The sequence below is a fragment of the Balaenoptera borealis genome (genome assembly GCF_965194805.1).
Source record: "Balaenoptera borealis genome assembly, chromosome: 3".
In the NCBI taxonomy this organism is placed as follows: domain Eukaryota; kingdom Metazoa; phylum Chordata; class Mammalia; order Artiodactyla; family Balaenopteridae; genus Balaenoptera; species Balaenoptera borealis.
Window position 1 is genome coordinate 11,355,167 of NC_138866.1, and position 19,301 is coordinate 11,374,467.

The following is a 19,301-nucleotide window of genomic DNA, read 5'->3' on the forward strand; positions in this document are numbered from 1 at the left end:
TGATGCTTTCATCCCGGCTCAAAAGCTTGTTGGTGCCTGCTTGTCACATCTTCCCCCCCTTTGGTTTCTTCTAGCTTCTTTGGCTTCAGTTCACGTCTTAATGAGTCTGAGTTCTCTCTATAAAGGCCGCTGCCCTAATGCACAAAAGTGGAACCAGAACCAGCTTTGTGTTATCTGGCAACCATGTGGACATTCTTCTCGGTACTGCGGTGGGGATATTTGAGGGCGGGTCACGGTTTACTGGACCTCCGTGGTTGGGGGAGAATTGGGCCAGCCCATCGAAGCAACGTCTCTGATGTCGCCTTCCTTTTGAAGGAAAGCAGTGAGCTTGTGTGTGTCCCTGCCGTTACCTGTAATGCCTCTACCAGTGGCTGCCCGTCCTGTTCTAGAACAGCCCCGTGTGTAGCCTTGAAGTGTGCCTCCTAAACACTACTCCTAGGTTTCTCCAACTTATACTTGCAACTCACAGACCGAGAGGAAACTGAGACGAGAGAAACCAAATGGCTCGCCCAAGGCGACAGCGGCAGGTGATCACAGCGGGAGACTGGGTTTCTTGGCTCTCGGTCCCTTGCTCTCCCCTCTGTACTGCACTGCTTCCTGGCAGGGGGTGGTGAGGGCATTGCAGTGCTTTCAGTTCATAGCCCAGAACGTGAATTCATTGGCCAGATGCGGTAGGGGAAAACCTAGAAGGCTGTCATTCGTCCAGTGTTGTTTGCACCCTGCACGATGCCCTGAGCGCCGTGGATGCTGTGAAGTTTGTTGAGCGGATGACCTTTTAACACGAGGACGTTAACATGATTTCGGTCGTATGTGTCGATCTTGGGGTCTCACGAATGACATGCTCTTGTGGCAGCGTAGATCTGGTTCAAAGGAACAAGCTCCGGTAAAGGAACAGTGCTGATGGGGAGAGTTCCCTTTGGGGAGCCTGCAGCAGAGAGGTTCGGTACCCCGAAGTGAGGCTGTAGGAGAGAGAACCTATCCAAGGTATATCCTTGGATAGACCTTCCTTACAGACATCTCTCACCTCGTTCCCACGTCCCCTGTGGGTGCCAGACGTGGGCCCTCCTGCGTCAGCTGCCTGCTTGTTCTGTATGAGCAGGGCAGCGGGCCAGGCTCTCAGGAGGAGGAGGAAGTCGCGAAGGCAGCTTCTGTTCTGCATTTGGGTCTGCAGATGTACGTGCTGGGAGAGGACCTTCTGCGGCGAGAGCGTGTAGGCCCTGTGGAGTTCACAGGTGTGAGGATGGGAAGAAGGCCTCCCCAGATGTGTGCACTGGCCACCCCTCAGGGACGGAGACTTCTCTTAAACATCCAGAGAAAAAGACACCAATGAGCTCATAACCAGCTACTTTGGTATGAAACACAAGGCAGGAACAGATTTCAGAGAGGTAGATATAAATCTCTGGCTTTTGTGTTGAGAGCTCTTAAAAATGATTACTAGGAACCAAAATAGGTTCACCAGGGGAAAAAAAAAATCCCAAATGGAGCGTTCTTTTTTCTGATAAGGTTTACTAGAAGAGAAGCATTATGGCTTTTCCTCCTGGCCTCTGCTGACCTCACAAACAGATCTTGTGGAATGGACGGGGAGGGGTGAATTAAGCTGGTGTATTTATTCCCTGGGGCTCCCGTAACAAAGTACCACAAACTAAGTGGCCTAAAACAACAGACATTCATTCTCTCACAGTTAAGGAGGCTGGAAGTCTAAAATCAAGGTGTCTGCAGGATTGGTTCCTTCTGGAGACTGAGGGGGAATCTGCTGGTGGCCGGTGGTCCTTGGCCATCCTTGCCTTGTAGCTGAGCTCGGTCACTGTCTTCGTCTTCACACAGCCTTCTCCCTGTGTGTCTCTGTGTCCAAATTTGCCTCGTCTTGAAGATACCAGTTAATGGATGAGGGTCCCTCCTAATCCTGTATAACCGCATGTTAACTCGATTCCATCTGTAAAGACATTTCCAAATAAGGTCACGTTCACAGGGACCGGGGGTTAGGACTTGAACAGATCCGGGGGTGGGTGTGCACAATTCAACCCACAGTAACAACAACAGCTAGTGAATGGCCTTCCTTACACCCAGCCTTGTCTCTGAGCCCCTCTCCTGTTACTCCAGCATCCCCCATTTGTGTCCATAGAATCATGGAGTTTTAGAGCCAGAGGGGTTCTCATTTACTTTGTCTTCCTGACAAGCTGCTCTAGCCCCCTGTTGTGACTTGGAGCTCTTGGAATCACAGAGGTGTCTCATGGTGGCCCAAGATCCCTGAGTTCTTTTCCTGGAAAAATCTTGCTCTGTCTTCTGTTGAATTACATTGCAAATAATGGTTTCTTGTTCCTCATGTGCCTTAATGTTATTTCCCCAAGAAGATTGTAACTTCCTTAAAGGCTAATCTTATCATAGTTCTGCTTGCATTTCCATGGTCTACCGTGAAGCTAATGGGTATTAATAAGCACTTACTGGAGTCAGCACCTGCGGGCCGGGTTGCTGCCCCATGGCGAGTGTCTCATCACCTTCCCACAGACCTACTGAATCCTGGCATCCCACTCTCCCCAGCCCTGCCTCAGAACCCTTATCAGTGCAGGGTGCTGGCCACTCATTGAGCATAATCCACCCGTGGAGCAGATCGGGTTTCAGGTGAGGCTTTATCCAGGAGTTGAACAAGCTGACCAGAACCGAGTTGTTCTCCTTTTCTCGGCTCTGTTTTCTCAGTTTGGGCTCCACTTTGAGTTTGGGCTCCATCAGCTCTCTCTCCTTCAGATCCCAGGATGACTGCTCCCAGCTGCCCGGTCTCCCAGCTTCCTCTTGTCCTCAGGGAGGGAGAGTGCGCCTGTCCCAGCATTCCCAGCAACAGCGCTGAGCCTGCCTCTGATTGAATGGACTCGGGTCACATGTCCTCTCCTGAGCCAGCAGCCCCAGGAGGTGGAGCATGCTGATTGGTCTGACCAAAGTCACGTGATCCCAGTGGGGCTGAGTGGGTGGAGGCAGTTTCCTGAGACCAGGTGATGCCTCAACCAGAAGTCAGGGCTGTTGGGGGGGATGGAGAACAGAGAGACGGATGTGGGGATGGCACGCGGGATGAAATCTTGCTTGTCACCCTCGTTTCAGCATCAGTCTTCCCTCTCTAACCGGAGTGTTTTTTCCTCTCAGGAATACATTGATGCCCACCCTGAGACCATTGTCCTGGACCCCCTTCCCGCCATCAGAACCCTGCTTGACCGGTCCAAGTCCTATGAGCTCATCCGGAAGATCGAGGCCTACATGAAAGGTACGGACGTGAGTGGCTCAGCATCCGTGTCGGTCGGCCCACCTCGTGGACACAAGGTGGTCATTGCGTGGGGTGGGAGGAGGGACGGGGGTCCGGTCTTTTTAAGCACTTTGACCCAGGAAGCAGCTGTACGTTCTGGGGAGGGCCTTTCCTTCTCCCTCTGTGACCAGCGGAGTTAGGAAGTAAAAGCCCTAGGGTGCTCTCTTTGGGAGAGTGGCTCCAACCACTTCAAGTTTTGTTGTCTTAAACCCACGAGTGGTGATGAAGTATCCAGATAACACAGTGGTTAGAGAGCAGAAGTGTGTGTAGAATAGCTCAGCGGCAGGCGGGCGAGTGGAGTTATGTAACCGGGCAAAAGAGACAAACAGAGACATTGAAGGGCCTTTAATCAAACACACGGAGATATGTAATGTGGTGGCTGGACCTTGCGGGGTACGCTCTGTTCTCGCAGGCGGGAGCGTCTCCTGCCAGCTGCGGCCTCTGCCCCCGAGGACTCGTGCTCCCCATGTCCCAGGGCAGGGCAGCTCCAGAGAAGTCAGACTGCCTTTCCAAGGTGATTGTTTACGTGAGAAGGGCTTTCTGGAAAGATTCACATTAACAGTAACCTCCTAGTTCTCCCCCTGGTCCAGGCGTTCCCTGCTGAGGATTCTTGTTTAACTTTAAGAGAAAGTGCTTCGTCTGGGCCTTGGGGCTGCGTGAGAATCCATCTTAGAGGCAGGAGAGGCAGCCCTTGTTCCTGCCATCCAGGCCACATGTGTGTGACCTAAAGGGGCTGCCTTGAAGCCTGACCTGGATGGTGACTTGGCCCCAGGTGTTGTTCATGTGGTGGTTGGACCAGTGGGTGCTTTGGCTCACGGGACCAGCATGGGAATAATAGGAGCAGGATTTATTGGGTACATGCTGTGTGCCCAGCACTGGGCTAAGCCTTCTCTTACATTCTCTCTTCTGGTGCTTCTGAAGGTGGGCCAGATCATCCATCCTCCCTGCTTTGCAGAGGAGGCTCTGAGAGGTTAACAGGTGTGCCAACATCACACAAGCCTGTAAGCTGCAGAGCTAGAATCTGGCCACGTCTCTCTGACTTAGGCTCCCCAGTTCCTAACCCCTAAGCTTGACTCTCATGTCCATAGTCAGAGAGCCCTGGATCTAGCAAGCACCTGGCATGGATGCAGTCATGGACCCTGGTCAGGAGAATTGCTGAGTGCTTAGTTCTCTAAGGAACCTGCTCTGTGCAAGAGCTGGCTGGTGGACCTGGCTGTCCTGGAAGAGGTCTTGAGGCATTTTGCCCTGGGTGCCTGGCCGTCACCAGGAGACAACGTGGACGTGACATCCTGGGGGGCCCCAAAGCAGGCAGGGTTTTTCAACACGCTATCATCGTCCCATCCTTGGGTCTGGAGTGGTCAGTGACCGTGTCAACTTCCGTTCCCTTTGCATTCCTTCCCTGGGTTGAACCAGAACCCCCAGATGAGGAGGAAGATCTATAGTGATGCTTTGGCTGAACATTGATTCTGGAAAGGAAATCCACCTTTTCCCAGGAAGTGTGTGTGTTAGATGCCAACTATTTGCGAAGGGACAGGAGATGACAGTATGGGGTCACCCAGGAATGGGAGCCACTGTTCCTGCTCCTGTTATACTGGAAAGCGCCGAGGCATCTGGATTGGATCTTGGAGCCTGTCTCCATTTTCATGGGTAGAGAATCAGGGCTGGGGTCAAGGGTGAGCCCAGGCCTGGAGTGTGAGCGTGCGTGTTCAGCGGGCTGGACCGCAGGGCGCACAGGAAGCAGGGCTGTCCCTTGGGGGGTGAGTACCGAGGGGGCGAAAGCCTCCCAGACAGGGCAGGGGTGTGAGCGAAGCAGGGAGGGAGCTGAAGTGGGGTGCTTGTGTGGACTTGCAGACCATCGGTCAGAGGGGGGGCTTCGGACACCTTGGGCAGTTGGGAAACTCCATTTGAGAGCAGCCTTTGAAGGTATGTGAGCTGGTGAGTGAGGAGATGAGAATACATTTTAGACAGGCGGTGCAGACGCGGCCTAGAGGTAGAGTTTGATGGTTGTTACTGTTGGGAGGGTGACCTCCCACCCAGCCACAGGTGTGAGGTGCTGGTGACTGGCCCCCAGCGGGACACAGACAGACCCCGCTCAGCTCCAACCCAGGTGAGGTCAGCTCAGGGGCTGCCTGCTAGGGGGCCCAGTGAGAACTTGTTGACCAAACTCTCAAGACCGGCTTGGTCCTGGGCCAGCAGGAATTGTGTGGGTGGGCCGTGACCGCTGCACCCTGGATTTTCCTTATCGTGCACGCCGAGCCGGGCTGGTATTCTTCCAGGAGGGCAGGCAGAGGCTGGGACTTCCTGGAGCCTTTTCCTGCCCACCCGGGGCGGTACATGCGGAAGCACTGCTGGCTCCCACCCCCCATCCTCCCAGAGGCGAGGCTGCTCCTGGCGCGGATGCCGAGAACCTGCTCTGGGAAGCGCATCCCTGGCGCTGCCCTGCCGCACTCCTGCGATTCCTGGAGGCTCGCAGCCCTGTTAGGCCTGCTGTAAAGGGCCGTAGTTACCCTTTCAGTTCCGCAAGTACAGCAGTCCAGGTGACACCGCTTTTGTGTTGGGGGAAGGGGCTTGGCAGAAACTCCTGGAGTTGTCGCCACCCCTGTGCCAGCGTGGCTCTCCCTGTCCTCAGAGAGCCTTGGTGCCTGCACAGAAGACAGGGCAGTGGGTGAGGCTGCTGCAGGGAGGTGACAGGGCTCCCTGCTCGGCGCTGGGGGTGGGCTGGTGGGTTGTGGCACAGGGGGGAGGGTCTCCCAGGGCTAACAGGCGGAGCCCTTGGACCGAGGGTCCACGCTCAGGCGGGCCATCCGTCTCTGTACAGAGCATCAGGTGTGGGGGACAGGTGAGGCCTGCTGCCCGGAGCTCCCAGCCTCACCTGTCTGAGGACCTGGGCGGTTCCTCGTGGTTGGCCCCGTCTCAGTTCCACACTCCCAGAGCTTATCTTTTCCTAGTTCAGAGCCTGGAGGGGAGGCAGGGTCCTTCCGGCTGCAGATGTGTCAGTCTGAAACCCGCTGACAAAGTTGCTGCCATAGCAGAGACCTGGAGGGTGGATTAAATGAGATGGACTTCATTTCTCTCTCACGTAAAAGCCCAGAGGAAGGCTGGCCGGTGCTGGCGAGTGATGGCGGGGACCTAGGCTTCCCCCAGCTCATTGTTCTTCTGGTGTGGCCCTCTTGGTCCAAGGTGGTGCTGAAACTCCAATCACCACATCTACAGTCTAGACGTTAAGATGGAGAGGGGACTAAGAAAAAGGAAGCAAAAGGAAACAGCCCTGGGTATCTTTTAAGGAAAAATTCTGGCAGCTACAGAGATGCTCTTTCATACCTCAGTGGTCAGAACCGAGTTACAAACTGAGCTGCAAGGGAATCGGGGAAAGTGGTCTTTATTCTGGGCAACCATGTGGCCAACTAACATTTGGGAGCTCCGTCACCATGGCAGAACGGGGAGGATGAGTTTGGGGCACAACTGGTTGTCCGCCTTCCCCTCCGGGAGGTGGGTTCCTGCCTGTGGCAGCCATGGGTAAATGGCTCTTGGAATGACCTTTCCCCTTCCAGCTGGCCAGGGGTGGCCTCAGCAGCATGTTCCTTCCACATAACAAGTCATACAAGATGAGGTCAGTAGGAACTCATACAACATGAGGTCAGTAGGCTGACGGAGTGATCCACCCCAGAGTGCCTGGGCCACAGGTTTCCCTAACAGGTGATTGCCTCTGGGCGGGGCTGCACCCACACCCTTTAACCAGAGGCAGAGATGGCACTGAACCTGGATCCAATCCAAACCAAGTACAGGAGCCTCCCAGAAGTTGAACACTGCCTGCTGCCGGCTTGCGGGGAGCGGGAGGCTGCGTCACCTGCCAAGATTGCTGGACACGCATCTGCAGGCCTCTTCTCTCGTGGGCACCTGCTTTGCCGCATAGGGCTGGGGTTTAGAGGTGGAAGCCCCGAGACCAAGGCCTGGCTCTGCCGCCCTAGGCCAAGTGATCCTGGGCAAGGCTCTAGCCGGCTCCTGAGCTGGCCGGAGCGATGGGCGAGAAAGCTGGGCTGTGATTGGAGATTGTGGGTTTGTGTCCTTGGCCCTGGGGACAGCATGTGGTGGAGGGTCTCAGGCCACAGGGCAAAGGGCTCAGAAGCCCTTCCAAGACGGCTGCCGATGAGGTGTGGCTGCCCCGGCAGCTCCCACACATGCGCTCTGGGGGTGACAGATGGCCATCCGGACGCCGGGCCTCCCTGGGGACGGGGGGTGCACACCGCAGATCGAGCGTCTCTGCCTGTGGTTTTATGGGAATTTAATCAGGGCTCATCTTGCAGGCCGTTTGGAGGCTGGATTGAAATGGAGTAATGTAGACACCAAGCAAAGAGAAAATGACATTCCGTAGAGCCTGGGAGACATGATTCCCGCAGGGCAGCTGCCTCGGGGTGGGGGGGTGTGGTCGAGTCGGGGGGGTCTCACTCAGAGGAGGGGGCCGGAGGGCCGTGGGTGGGAGAGCAGAGAGCGGGAGGAGCCTTGGAGTCAAGGCCTGGGCCCCAGGTCCGCCTGTGTCCCCAGTACTGTGGCGCCTGCAGGTCACCGTTCCTCTAGGGCCGCTTTGTCAGCGCTCAGGTGGCACCCCGGCAGCACTAGCTGCATGCCAAGCACTGTATTAGCTGACTTAATTCTCACGATGACCCTGTGAGGAAGGCACTACTGTTACCACCCCGTAGCGGTGAGGATACTGATACCCATCGAATCTAGTTGGTTAAGGCCGCAGAGCTACTAGGGGCAGAGCTGGGGTTTGAACCCATGCCATCTGGGTGTCCTCTTAGCCAGTGGTTCCCGAATCTGGCTCCCGGCCTGACGAGGAGGGGTCGAGGCCACGATGGACGCAGTGTGGGCTCTGGCCCTGCTGCTCTTGCACCGCCAGCTGGCACTGCCCCCGGGTGCCCTCTGGTGTCCAGGCGATGGCATTGTCCAGCCAAGATCCCTGCTTCGGTCATGGAGTCTCTGCCCCGTGTGGTTATTGAGGAAACAAAAGTCCTGTCCCTTTTGAGAACAGCGATACATTGTAATGGAAAAGAACAAGCTTCGGCACTGACAAGCCTGGGCTGAAATCTCAGCCCCACTGGTGCGGCCTGGCCGGTCACTGGCCCTCTCAAGAGTCCTTTGCTCGTCTGTGACGCGCAGTTGTCATCACCTCGGGGGGAGGTGTGGGGAAGTCTGGCCCTGTCCACTGCAGCAGGTGTGGCCCAGAGGTGGGCGCCCAGGTGCTCTCAGCTCCTCCCCTTGGTCCCACAGGGTGCCCGGGGTTTGGGTGGGAGGCACGTGGCAGAAGCTGGTAGTTAGTAGCAGGGCCTGGAGTCTCGGAGGACAAAGAGGAGAGGGGTGTAGCCCCCCAAGGACTGTTACTCCCGAGTCAGGATTAGCTTCCAGCCCCGATTTTGTGCAGGAGGCTGGAGTTTTGGATTAACCCACCAGGACGATGCTTCGCACACCTGTCGAGTGGGCGTGTGAGGAGTTGGCCCTGTGGCACCTACCTGCCCGGGGCTCCCCGGGTGTCAGCCTGCCCACGTGGCGGGGCCGAGGGGTCTGGTGTGAGGGAGGACCGGTGCCAGGCCAGGCCTGGACACACCGCCGGAGCGGGTGGCCACGGAAGAGGCTCGGGCCCCATGGGCTGACAGGGAGGCGGGGGCCTTGGCGTGGGGTGCTCGGTGCCTGATTCCACTCCAGGACTTTGGGGCATTTGGGAGAAACATTGTCCTCGTTCCCACGGCAGCCACTTCCAGCCATGCAGGCAGAGACCCCGCGTTCGGATGGAGGTGCGGGGTCCGCAGCGCAGGGTGGTGGTGGCGCACCGCCTGTCGGCCAGGCCGAGGTGGGCCCCGTGTCCGCATTAGGAGGCAGCTGGCCCCGCCCCGGGGCCCGAGTCAGTCCTGAGCCCTGGCGAGTCTCCCATCTGTCACCTGCCCAGAGGAGGTAAACGCCTTCGCCCAGGGAGTCGTGAGGAGAGCACGTAGGGCCGGCCTGGCCCTGGGTGGGCGGCTTCTCCTCCCCTTGGTGCTAACCCTCCCGAGGGGGCTGTAATGATCCCCTTTTTCAGTTGAGAAAAGGGCGGCTCTGGACGAGATGCCAGGCTTCCTGCTCATCTGCCGGCACACGGAGATGCTCGGGCCTGTCCGGCGCCTTACACAGACCCTGCTGGGAACCCCTGTTTCCTCCTGACCCACAGACCCGCCCTCTCAGGAGGCACTCCCGAGTGACCCCCCGCACCAAACCCGGCCCTGATGGCTCCTCCAGGCCTGTCCCTGCAGCCCCTGCCTGTGCAAGGCTGACCTGGGCCAGTAGGTGAGCCAGATGCTCTCTTTGGGACCTCTGGCTCCCTTTCCCCTTGTTGAGATGACTGACCCCTGCAGACTCGAGATCCCCAGAGCCTTCTTCCCCCTTCACACTCGGTCTCCCGGTGCCCAGGTGAGAAATCTCAACATCTCTTCCCCGGGACATGGTAGGGCAGACGGATGCTCAAACACACCTGTTGGTCAAGGTTGATCAGAAAGTACTAGACACCAGTCATTTATACTTCAGTGTGAATATAAGACCCACCTAGTGTCTTTCCAGCTGAAAGAGATCTTGAGCTCTTGATGCCCCCAAACTGTTCTCCGTATCTTAAAGATGAGGAGAGAGGCCCAGAGAGGTGGGAGGACTGACCATGGGCCACTCTGTGCCTCCAGCTCAGTCCAGGGGACGCACGCCTCCGCAGCAGTCTTTTCAGAAGCAGTGCTGTGGTGAATCTGGACTCAGATGGCCTGGCTGTGTGCATTTAGGCAAGTTATTTAACTGCACCATGGAGCCTCAGCTTTCCTACCTGTAAAATGGGAATAATGATAGCAGCCCCTTCCTCACAGTGTCGTTATAAGGATTAAACGTGGTTATGCATTTAAGGCATAAATACTCAATAGATGGTAATTCTCCTGGGTGACACTGGGTTGTGGTGTTTCAGACCACACGCGGTGTGTTGTGACCCTATGAGTCCTGGGTTCCTGAGATTCTTTTTAGCACCAAATCCATGCTGGCGTCCTTGATCGTGACCTCTGCGACCCTGTGACCAGGGCCCTTGGACAGCACTCCCCTCTCCATCCATCCTTCCTGAGCACCCACACCCATGTTTGAAATGCATCATGTGGGTTTATTTTTAATTATATCAGTTTTATGGATTTATTGTAAAGTTCACATTAGCATTCCTCATATCTGTGAGGGATTGGTTCCAGGACCCTCCACGGATACCAAACTCAGAGGGTGCTGGAGTCCCTTATATAAGATGGCATAGTGTTTGCACAGAATCTACGCACATCCTCCTGTATACTTAATTTTTTTATAGCATTTTATAAATTTATGTATGTATGTATGTATGTATGTATTTTTGGCTGCGTTGGGTCTTCGTTGCTGTGCGCGGGCTTTCTGTAGTTGCGGCTAGCGGGGTCTACTCTTCATTGCGGTGCGTGGGCCTCTCATTGCGGTGGCTTCTCTTGTCGCGGAGCACGGGCTCTAGGTGCGCAGGTTTCAGTAGTTGTGGCATGGGGGCTCTAGAGCGCAGGCTCAGTAGTTGTGGCGCACAGGCTTAGTTGCTCCACGGCATGTGGGATCTTCCCAGGCCAGGGCTCGAACCCGTGTCCCCTGCATTGGCAGGCGGATTCTTAACCACTGCGCCACCAGGGAAGTCCCATCCTATATACTTTATATCATCTCTAGATTACTTCTAATACCCAATGCAATGCAAATTCTATGTAAATAGTTGTAAATACAATAAAATGCTATGTAAATATTTGCTGGCACATGACAAATTCAAGTTTTGCTTTTTGGAACTTAATGGAATTTTTTTTCCTGAATATTTTCTGTTCGTGGTTGGTTGAACTCCATGGATACAGAGGGCTGACTGTATACAACTTTTTAGTATAATTTTTATTTTTAACTAATTTTAAACTTACCCAAAAAAGGTGCAAAAAATGCTACACAAAGTGCCCGTCTGTATACCCTTTGCACAGCCGCGTCCAGTGTTAACATCTTGTGTGACAGTTTATAGTTCTCTAAGCCAGGAAATTCACATCAATAGCAATACGGTTATTAAACAATTTCACAGCTCTCCCACTGCTACCCTGTTCCTGGCTCAGGATCCAGTCTGGTTGTCCATCTGTGGACTCCGTCCACCTAGAGCGGGGCCGCAGGTTGTTTGTCTTTCATGACCTTGACACTTCGGAGGAGCCTTGACTGTTTATTTTGCCGCGTGTCCCTCAATTTGGGTGTATCTGATGTTTTCCCTTGAGTAGCTGGAGATTCTGCATTTGGGGCAGGAGCGCCACACCAGCAATACTGTTCTCCGCTCCGATCAGGAGGACATGACATCAGCGTGTCTTCCCTCTGGCTAATAGATTATTTGGTCAGAGTTGTGTCTGCCATGGTTCTCCTCTGCAAATTTCTGTTTTTCTCTTTGTGTTGGCAGTTATCTCATTAGGAGACACTTTGCAGTCATCCTGTTTCTTGTCAGACTTTTACCCACTTTTTTTTTTTTTTTTAAAGCATCCATTGATGGTTCTTGATGACAATTGTTGCTATTGCAGTTTTTGCCAAATGGTCTTTATACAGAGTTTTTTTTTTTTTAATAAATTTATTTATTTATTTTTGGCTGTGTTGGGTCTTAGTTGCTGCGCACGGGCTTTCTCTAGTTGCGGCGAGCGGGGGCTACTCTTCGTTGCAGTGCGCCTGCTTCTCATTGCAGTGGCTTCTCTTGTGGAGCACGGGCTCTAGGTGCATGGGCTTCAGTAGTTGTGGCACATGGGCTCAGTAGTTGTGGCTCGCAGGCTCTAGAGCGCAGCCTCAGTAGTTGTGGCGCACGGGCTTAGTTGCTCCACGGCATGTGGGATCTTCCTGGACCAGGGCTCAAACCCGTGTCCCCTGTATTGGCAGGCGGATTCTTAACCACTGCGCCACCAGGGAAGTCCCTATACAGAGTTTTAAAGAGTGAGTGTGCCTCCCTTCGCCCCGGTTGCACTGGAAAGTGACAGGGACTTCTCTGCCTTCTCAGACATCCATGGTGGGGAGGGGCCTCCATGGAGTCTCAGCATGATCTCATTTGTAAACAAAGGGAAAGGCAAAGATGAGAATTAAGAAGGAAAAGGAAAAGTTGGGGGTTGTGTCAGATATAGTGGAGAAATCGGGAGTAGACACGTTTCTTTGCTGCAGGACTTTTCAGAGCCTTTATGTGCTAATATGAATCTTCAGTCTCAGAGGCAGGCAAACTGAATTTTACCACCAGTGGAAGTTGCGCTGATAGCTTATATTTTCAAATAAAGAAAAAAATGCTAATTAAATTGTGACACACCATAAATGATGAGCCACATCTCAACTTCAGAGATGGAAAATGAAGAAAACAAAACAAAACAAAACCCACACCCTAGAATTGATGAAATACAGCAATATTTAGCCTTTTCCACCTAATCAGTTATGGGTCCCCCCTCTCGTTTTTGTTGCGCTTATGGTAAGAGGCCTGGTCCACCCAGCACACCTCAGGAATTGCTGGACTGGATGCCTCCTGAGGGCCGCTCAACCCCAGCCCTGCTCAGATCTGGTCCTGAAGTCCCTCTGTCAGCAGGCAGGGCCCTGATTGCCAGTGGCTCAAATCTGTTTAGCCCGCACCTCTCTTCCCAGAGGCAGCCGCTCTTAAGTATGGAATCCATCCTTCCAGGCTCTTCTCGTACGTGTACAAATACATGTGTGCTTAAAAAAAAAAAGAAAGAAAGGAAACAGTGTCCTACTACTTGTGTTCTCCTATAACTTGCTTTTTCTCCACTGAACATATGTCTTGGCTTCTTTCCACGTCAGCCCACGAAGATGAGGAAGACTAGGTCTGATCTGCCCCTTTTGATGACAACATAAGATTTCAGCATGTGAATGAAAAAAAAAACCCATAATTTACTCAATTATATGGGGCTCATAAAGTCATTCCAGTTTGATTTGGATTTTTTCTTATAACTGAGCTGCAGTAAACACAGGTCTTTGCATAGGTCTGTAAAATTAATCCCTAGAAGTAGAATTGCCCAAAGACCATTATAAACGTTTCTCACTTTGCAGGTATTGCTGGATTGTTCTTCAAAAGGTTTGAACAAATTTTACTCCTTAGAGTACATGGCTGCTGGAGAAATGATAACTGACTTACCTTCATTTGCATTTCTTCCATTATTGACAAGATTACGCATTTCTTCTTGTGTCTGTTGCCCCTTTGCATTTCTTCTGTGTATGAATTTTTTCATGTTAGTTGCCCATTTTTCTCTTGGGTTGTTGGTCTTTTTCTTATTGATTGATTAGAGCCCCTTTTGGGGTTAAGGAGATTGTCGTATTGTTTACAAATATGGACTGTTTCGTTGCTGGAAGCTTCATCTTTGCACTGGACCAAGCTAACGTTTTCTATTCTGCTTTTAGAATATGTATGACCAGAGAGAGCACTTCAAATATTATTTTTTAAAACGTCTTGAAAACAGCAAAGGCTGCTGCGTTTTGGGAGTTGGAGCCGAGTGGGGCAGTGAGCCTTTGGGTCCGGAAGGGGCCATAAATCAGTGCAAACAGCTGCCACAGAGTTAATCCGCGTTTCCAGCAGCCGTTTCCATAAGCTGGAATGGGACTCAGGAATGTCCCTGTCTCCACCAGGGCCAGTGTCTGACTTCCACGCTCCTGGCCTCGAGCACACTGGGTGCAGATAGTACTCTGTCCCCTCGAGAAGAAACAGGTCCTTAGCTGAGTCAGACTGGATGGAAGCTGGTCCAGCTGACCAGGGCCATGTCAGACTGGGGACTGTCAGACCTGTGGCCTTTGTTCCCCTCTGTTCCTGCCCAGAAGCCACCCCCTCCCCCAATTTCAGGCTGGTTCCCCACCTTCCAGTATTTTCCCCAACAGCACGCCTGTAGCTGGGGAGCTGAGGATCAGGCTGGTAGCAGGGCCTTAGGGGGGCCCCTCAGAAGCCTCCAGGGAGCAGGGTAGGGGCTGCAGCCACTGCTGAAATGCCCCCACCCCCCTACCCAGTGTCTCCAAATAACAGAGTCAAGATCCCCCTTTGAAAACTCATAATAACCAAGCCTATTAGTTTCCTATTGCTGCATAACAGGTAACTACAAACTGAGTGGCTTTCAACATCCCCCCTTTGTTATCTCACAGTTCAGTAGGTCAGAAGTCTACCTGGCATGGCTGGTTTCTGGTCTCAGGGTGTCTCAGATGGGAATCAAGGTGTCAGCTGGGCTGAGTTCTCATCCGAAGGCCCCGAGGAAGAACCCGCTCCCAGGCTCATGCTTATTGGCAGGAATCACTTCCTTGTGGCTGCAGGACTGAGGTCCCAGTTTCCCTGCTGGCTGTCAGCAAGGGGCCACCCTCTGCTCTTAGAGCCCCCATATTCCTTCTCATGGGCCCCTCCATCTTCAAGCCAGCAAAGGCTGTCCGGCCCTCCCTGTGCCTCAGGCAGCACCAGGCTGGGCCTCTGCACGGCACCCCTGCCGAGCCCTCCCTCACCATGTGAGCGGCAGGGACACAGCGTGAGCCTGTCGGCACTCAGGAAGCGCCACTTCTCTCCGCCTCCCCTCGGGGTCCTGGGAAGGAGCACCATCCAGGCTGGCTCCTGGGCCCTGAGGCCTCCAGGTTCACCGCCCGGTCTGTGTGGCCGTGGGCCTGGGTGGATGGAACCCTGGCCTCTCCTCACATCCACTGTCCTCGCGTGACCTTCTGAGGTGTCAGGCCCTTCTTCCCCTCAGACGCCATGGGTGAACTGGACGGTGAGCAGTGAGTGCCCAGCCGTGCCTGGGGAAGGCTCGCCCCAGGTTGCCTCAGCACCCAGCTCCCGTACACCCTTCACTTTCGGCCACTCTCAGCCTCTGACTCTGTCTGAGCCCCTTGGTGCCTGAGCAGAGGGCAGGGCCTTCTCTCCTCCCTTTTCCCGGAGGGGGTACCTCAAGGGCCCCCTGTGTCCTAAGCCTGATACTCATGAGACAGTCCTAGCTCCTGGGGAGCCCTCCACCCCATCGTGGGTTCAGAATGGATGCCCAGGTTGTAGACTGGGCCTCAGCACGCAAGGAGGAGCAGACCCAATGCCAACTGAAGGCAGCCAAGCCTTACGTGGTGCTTCCCCCTGCACGGCCACTCACGGTGACTCATCTAGTCCTCACATCCTCACAAGGAGCCTAGGGTGTAGGAGCCGGTGTTACCCCCATCTTGCAGATGTGGAAACAGAGGCACAGAGAGGCGGCCAGCCCAGGGTGAGACAGTGGACCTGGGATCGGAACCCAGGCACCCAGCCCACCACTACGTACACCCATGGCCTACGAGAGGCTACGAGGATGAGGATCGGCCTCTTCCGGGATCAACCCAAAGCCCTGGCAGATTTCCAGGTGGTTCCCATGAGTCAGGCTCCCCAGTCCCCACATCTCCAGGGCATGCGGCTTCAAGGGCTGGAACTTCAATGACTTAAACAAAACAAAACATATTATTTCAGTTTCATGTCATCTGGGGCTGTGAATGGGTCTGAAGAGACAGGATGATGTCACCGTCGTCCAATCGTTTCCACCCTTTTGAAGCCCGACACAAATCCCCCCACAAATCCAGCCTCTGTGCCTCCAGGGGGCCTCGGGCTATAGGGAGAGATGAGTCACCTTCCATAAAGGGAATGCAGAGTGAACTGGAAGCGGGTGCTAGGGGGCGTGCGGGGTCAGAGCAGGGGACAGTTCCTGAGTGTAGCTGGGGGGAACCAGCAGAGATTCTGACTCATCGAGGTGGGGCGGGGCGGCTTGGGGGCATCCCAGGAAGGTGCCTCCTGAGGAGAGCGGGGAGGCGAGGGCAGAGCACTGCCTTGGGGAGCCCTTCCGTGGCCAGGCTGGTGGGCGGGACATTATACTGCGGACAGGGGGAGCAGGAGAGTCAAGGTGCGGACGGGAAGTGCCCTCCTCACGCCCAGGCCCGGCTCCACTTCAGAGACTGCTTCCCACTTGCATCTCTTCTCCTCCCGTGGGCCTGTCATCCGGGCCCTTCCTGGCCGCCTCCTCCTGATCCAGGCCTGCGGCTGCTGTCCCTCCCCAACTTGTCTGTTCTGAATTACTGGGTGGCTACCATCACCACGAGCCAAAAAACCACTCGGTTGTCTTCAGAGGGGCTGTCAGGCTAAGACTTGGTTTGCCCAGGATACACAGAACGTCTTTCCCTGTCTAGGATTCGAGAACACGTGGCTCCTGCCCCCTAACAGGATGACGGCAGGGGGCAGGTGACTTTGGACGATCAGGCACCAGACGAGTCACGAACACCGGAGTCTGCAGGTTGGCAGGCCAGGCCAGCACTCAAGCCCCATGGCCGCAGTCACTAGGGCTGCGCCAGAGCAACAGCGCTGCCTGGTGGCCAGTCCAGGAGTTGCAGGCCGCGTCCTTTCTCTCCCTGTGCTGGTCAGTTGTGCTCCTCCATGCTCCCCTTTCTCCTTTTGTTTCCGGGCTCACAGCTCACACTTATTCGGTTCATCTCACACATGTGCACTTGTCAGAGAGTTTTTACTGACGGCTGCCTTCTCTGAGCAGCACTGGGCTAGGGGTCAGGCCAGGTCCTGACCCCAAGGAACGTACCGCCTGGTTGCACAGTCAGAACCCAAATGTATGGAAATTTACTAGGGGACCAGAAGTGAGCAAGCAAACAAGGTAGCAATGCAGGAGAGAGATGGTAGTGGAACAGGTGAGACTGCCAGTAGAAGATGCAGGGGAGGTGTCATTGTTAGGAGACAGCTTGTTCCCAGGGGCTTAGGGGAAGTTGAGTGACAGCGGCTGAGCGGGTTGTTGCCGACTGGTGGGAGGAGGGGAGTCCCAGAGGCGTGTGTGGGGAATGATGAGGAGACCACTCTGCGTGGAGCCGGGCTTTGGCTGGGAACGATCTTGGTTCTGCATCTGAGAGGAGCTGGGAAGTGAGTTAGATTGCCAGGGCTGCTACAACAAAGCTCCACAGACTGGGTGGCTTAAATCACAGAAGTTAATTTTCTCACATTTCTGGAGACTGGAAGTCCAAGATCAAGGTGCTGGCAGGGCTGGTTTCCTCTGAGGCTTCTCTCCTTGGCTTGTAGGTGGCTGTCTTCTCCCTGTGTCTTGTCATGGTCTTCCCTCTGTCTCCTGTCTCCTCTTCTTAAGGACATGAGTCAGTTGGATTAGGGCCCCCATGTGACCTCGTTTTAACTTAATCCCCTCTTTAAAGGCCCTATCTCCAAATAATAGCCACATTCTGAGGTCCTGAGGGTTGGGCCTTCAGCATATGAATTTGGGGGGACACATTGCAGCCCATAATGGGAAGGCAAACAGAATCATGTTGCAGGAGCCTGGAAAGGCTCTTCACGCACGTCAGCCTTGGACAATTATTGAGCTGAGAGCTGCTTCAATATATAGGTCGGAGCTTTAGGAAGATGATCCGGGATCCAGCCTCTGTGTGTAGTTTGCGCTGGATGGTAGCTGAGGTGGGCAGGATACCGGGAATCCAGTGGTTTGTGGGTATTTTGCAGCCACAGTGGGGAGAAGATGGTTCTGGGGTGAGGGTACCAAGAAGGGGGTTCCTTGGTTAACAAACGCCAGCAGCTGGGAAGAAGCCCCAGCCCTGGGCCACCGCACTTGTTCTGTCTGTCCCGGCGGATCATCCAAGGGTTGAACCTGGGATGGGTCGTGCTGGGCAGGCTGGGGCCACTATAGCTACCCAGATGCTGGGGTGCAGCCGCCCTTCCTGGAGGGAACTGTATTAAGGAACTGTTTCATAATTTTAAAATACGTTTTGTAAACATGGGGGAGTGGGAGACAACCCTGTGAAGTCGGTACTGTTTTTGTTGTCCTCTTTCCCACGAGGAAGCTGAGGCCGAAGTGAAGTTACTTGGCCAGCGTGGCACAGCTGATACGAGGTGGAGCCGGGATTCAAAGCCAGGCACACCGGGCCCTGGTGAGCCCACAGGGGAGGCCTCCTCCGAGGCGTGGGAGAAGCGGGTGCTCAGAGGAGGGAGGTGGCCTGACCCAGGGCTTGGGGCACGAGCAGGAGCTTCCCAGGCCAGGAAGGAGCTGCAAGAAGGGGCTTGCAGGGCCGAGGGACCAGCATGTGCAGAGGCTCCAGGGCCTGTGAAATCAGGGTGTTAGTTTTCTCAACTCTCAGAAGATTGAGTGACAGCCCGGACCCTGCCCACGCCTCCCCGCTCCCGTGCCTGCTGTCAGTGACACAGTGGATCTCCTCACTGTCCCCTCCTGAATAAGGCTCTGTCCTGCCATACAGCCCAGGCCCCGGGGAATGGGGAGTGGCCCAGGGAAGCAGGGCCGAGCCCGGCTCTGAGAGGCAGCATCTGGTGCCCCCAGCTGGGGGGGGTCCTGGGCCGAGATGTGAGGAAACCTGCCTTTTGATAAGGGCCACCTCCCTCCGGCCAGGTGAGGTGGGAGCCCAGGCCGGCGCTTCGTTCATTCACTCATGCACTTGTTTGTTGGGAATGCAGCCATGAACACGGTAGACAAGGCCCCTGCCTTCACGGAGCCCACATTCTGCCTGAAAGGTGGAGCCCCAAGTCGAGGCAGCAGCTCTCTGACGGAGGAGGGAGGGTTTGCATGGACTGAAATTTCCGGCCTTCACCGAGGCCCACCGGGATGTCGCCTCCCCCCGAGGAGCCCTCCCTGGTCTCTCCAGGATGCAGTTAGAAGTCTGCACGTGCTTCCTAGCGCAGCCCTGCTCTCCCGGGGGTCGGTCTGCTGGCTCGTACCTGAGTCACACGCTCCCTCGGCGCTGCCTTCAGCACGCAGGGCTTGGGGTGCAGCTGTTGGGAGCCGGGTGAGGGGCCCTTCGCCACCACCCGCCTCCCGGTGGCACCTGTGAGCCCAGAGGCTCCCCTGTCGTGTCGTTGGGGGGGGGGGGCGTGTGAACAGATGGCAACTCCAGGCCCTTGCCCACCGCACTCCCCGCACCCCCATCCCCGCCAAGGGGGAGCTGGCTTCTTCAGCTGGCATTTCGCAGCACTGTTTCCTCATCC

General features: G+C 55.0%; 1 protein-coding gene across 2 annotated transcripts in view; it reads left to right on the forward strand.

Annotated features, from left to right (window-relative positions):
- ITPK1 (inositol-tetrakisphosphate 1-kinase) overlaps positions 1–19,301 on the forward strand; it is a gene marked incomplete at its 5' end in the record, with an annotated part of 213,616 nt that overhangs the window by 165,213 nt on the left and 29,102 nt on the right. For both annotated transcript variants that reach the window (XM_082384547.1, XM_082384548.1), the window contains one exon: positions 3,133–3,250. In XM_082384547.1, the coding sequence (XP_082240673.1) occupies positions 3,133–3,250 (118 nt within the window). The remainder of the gene's footprint in view (positions 1–3,132; positions 3,251–19,301) is intronic.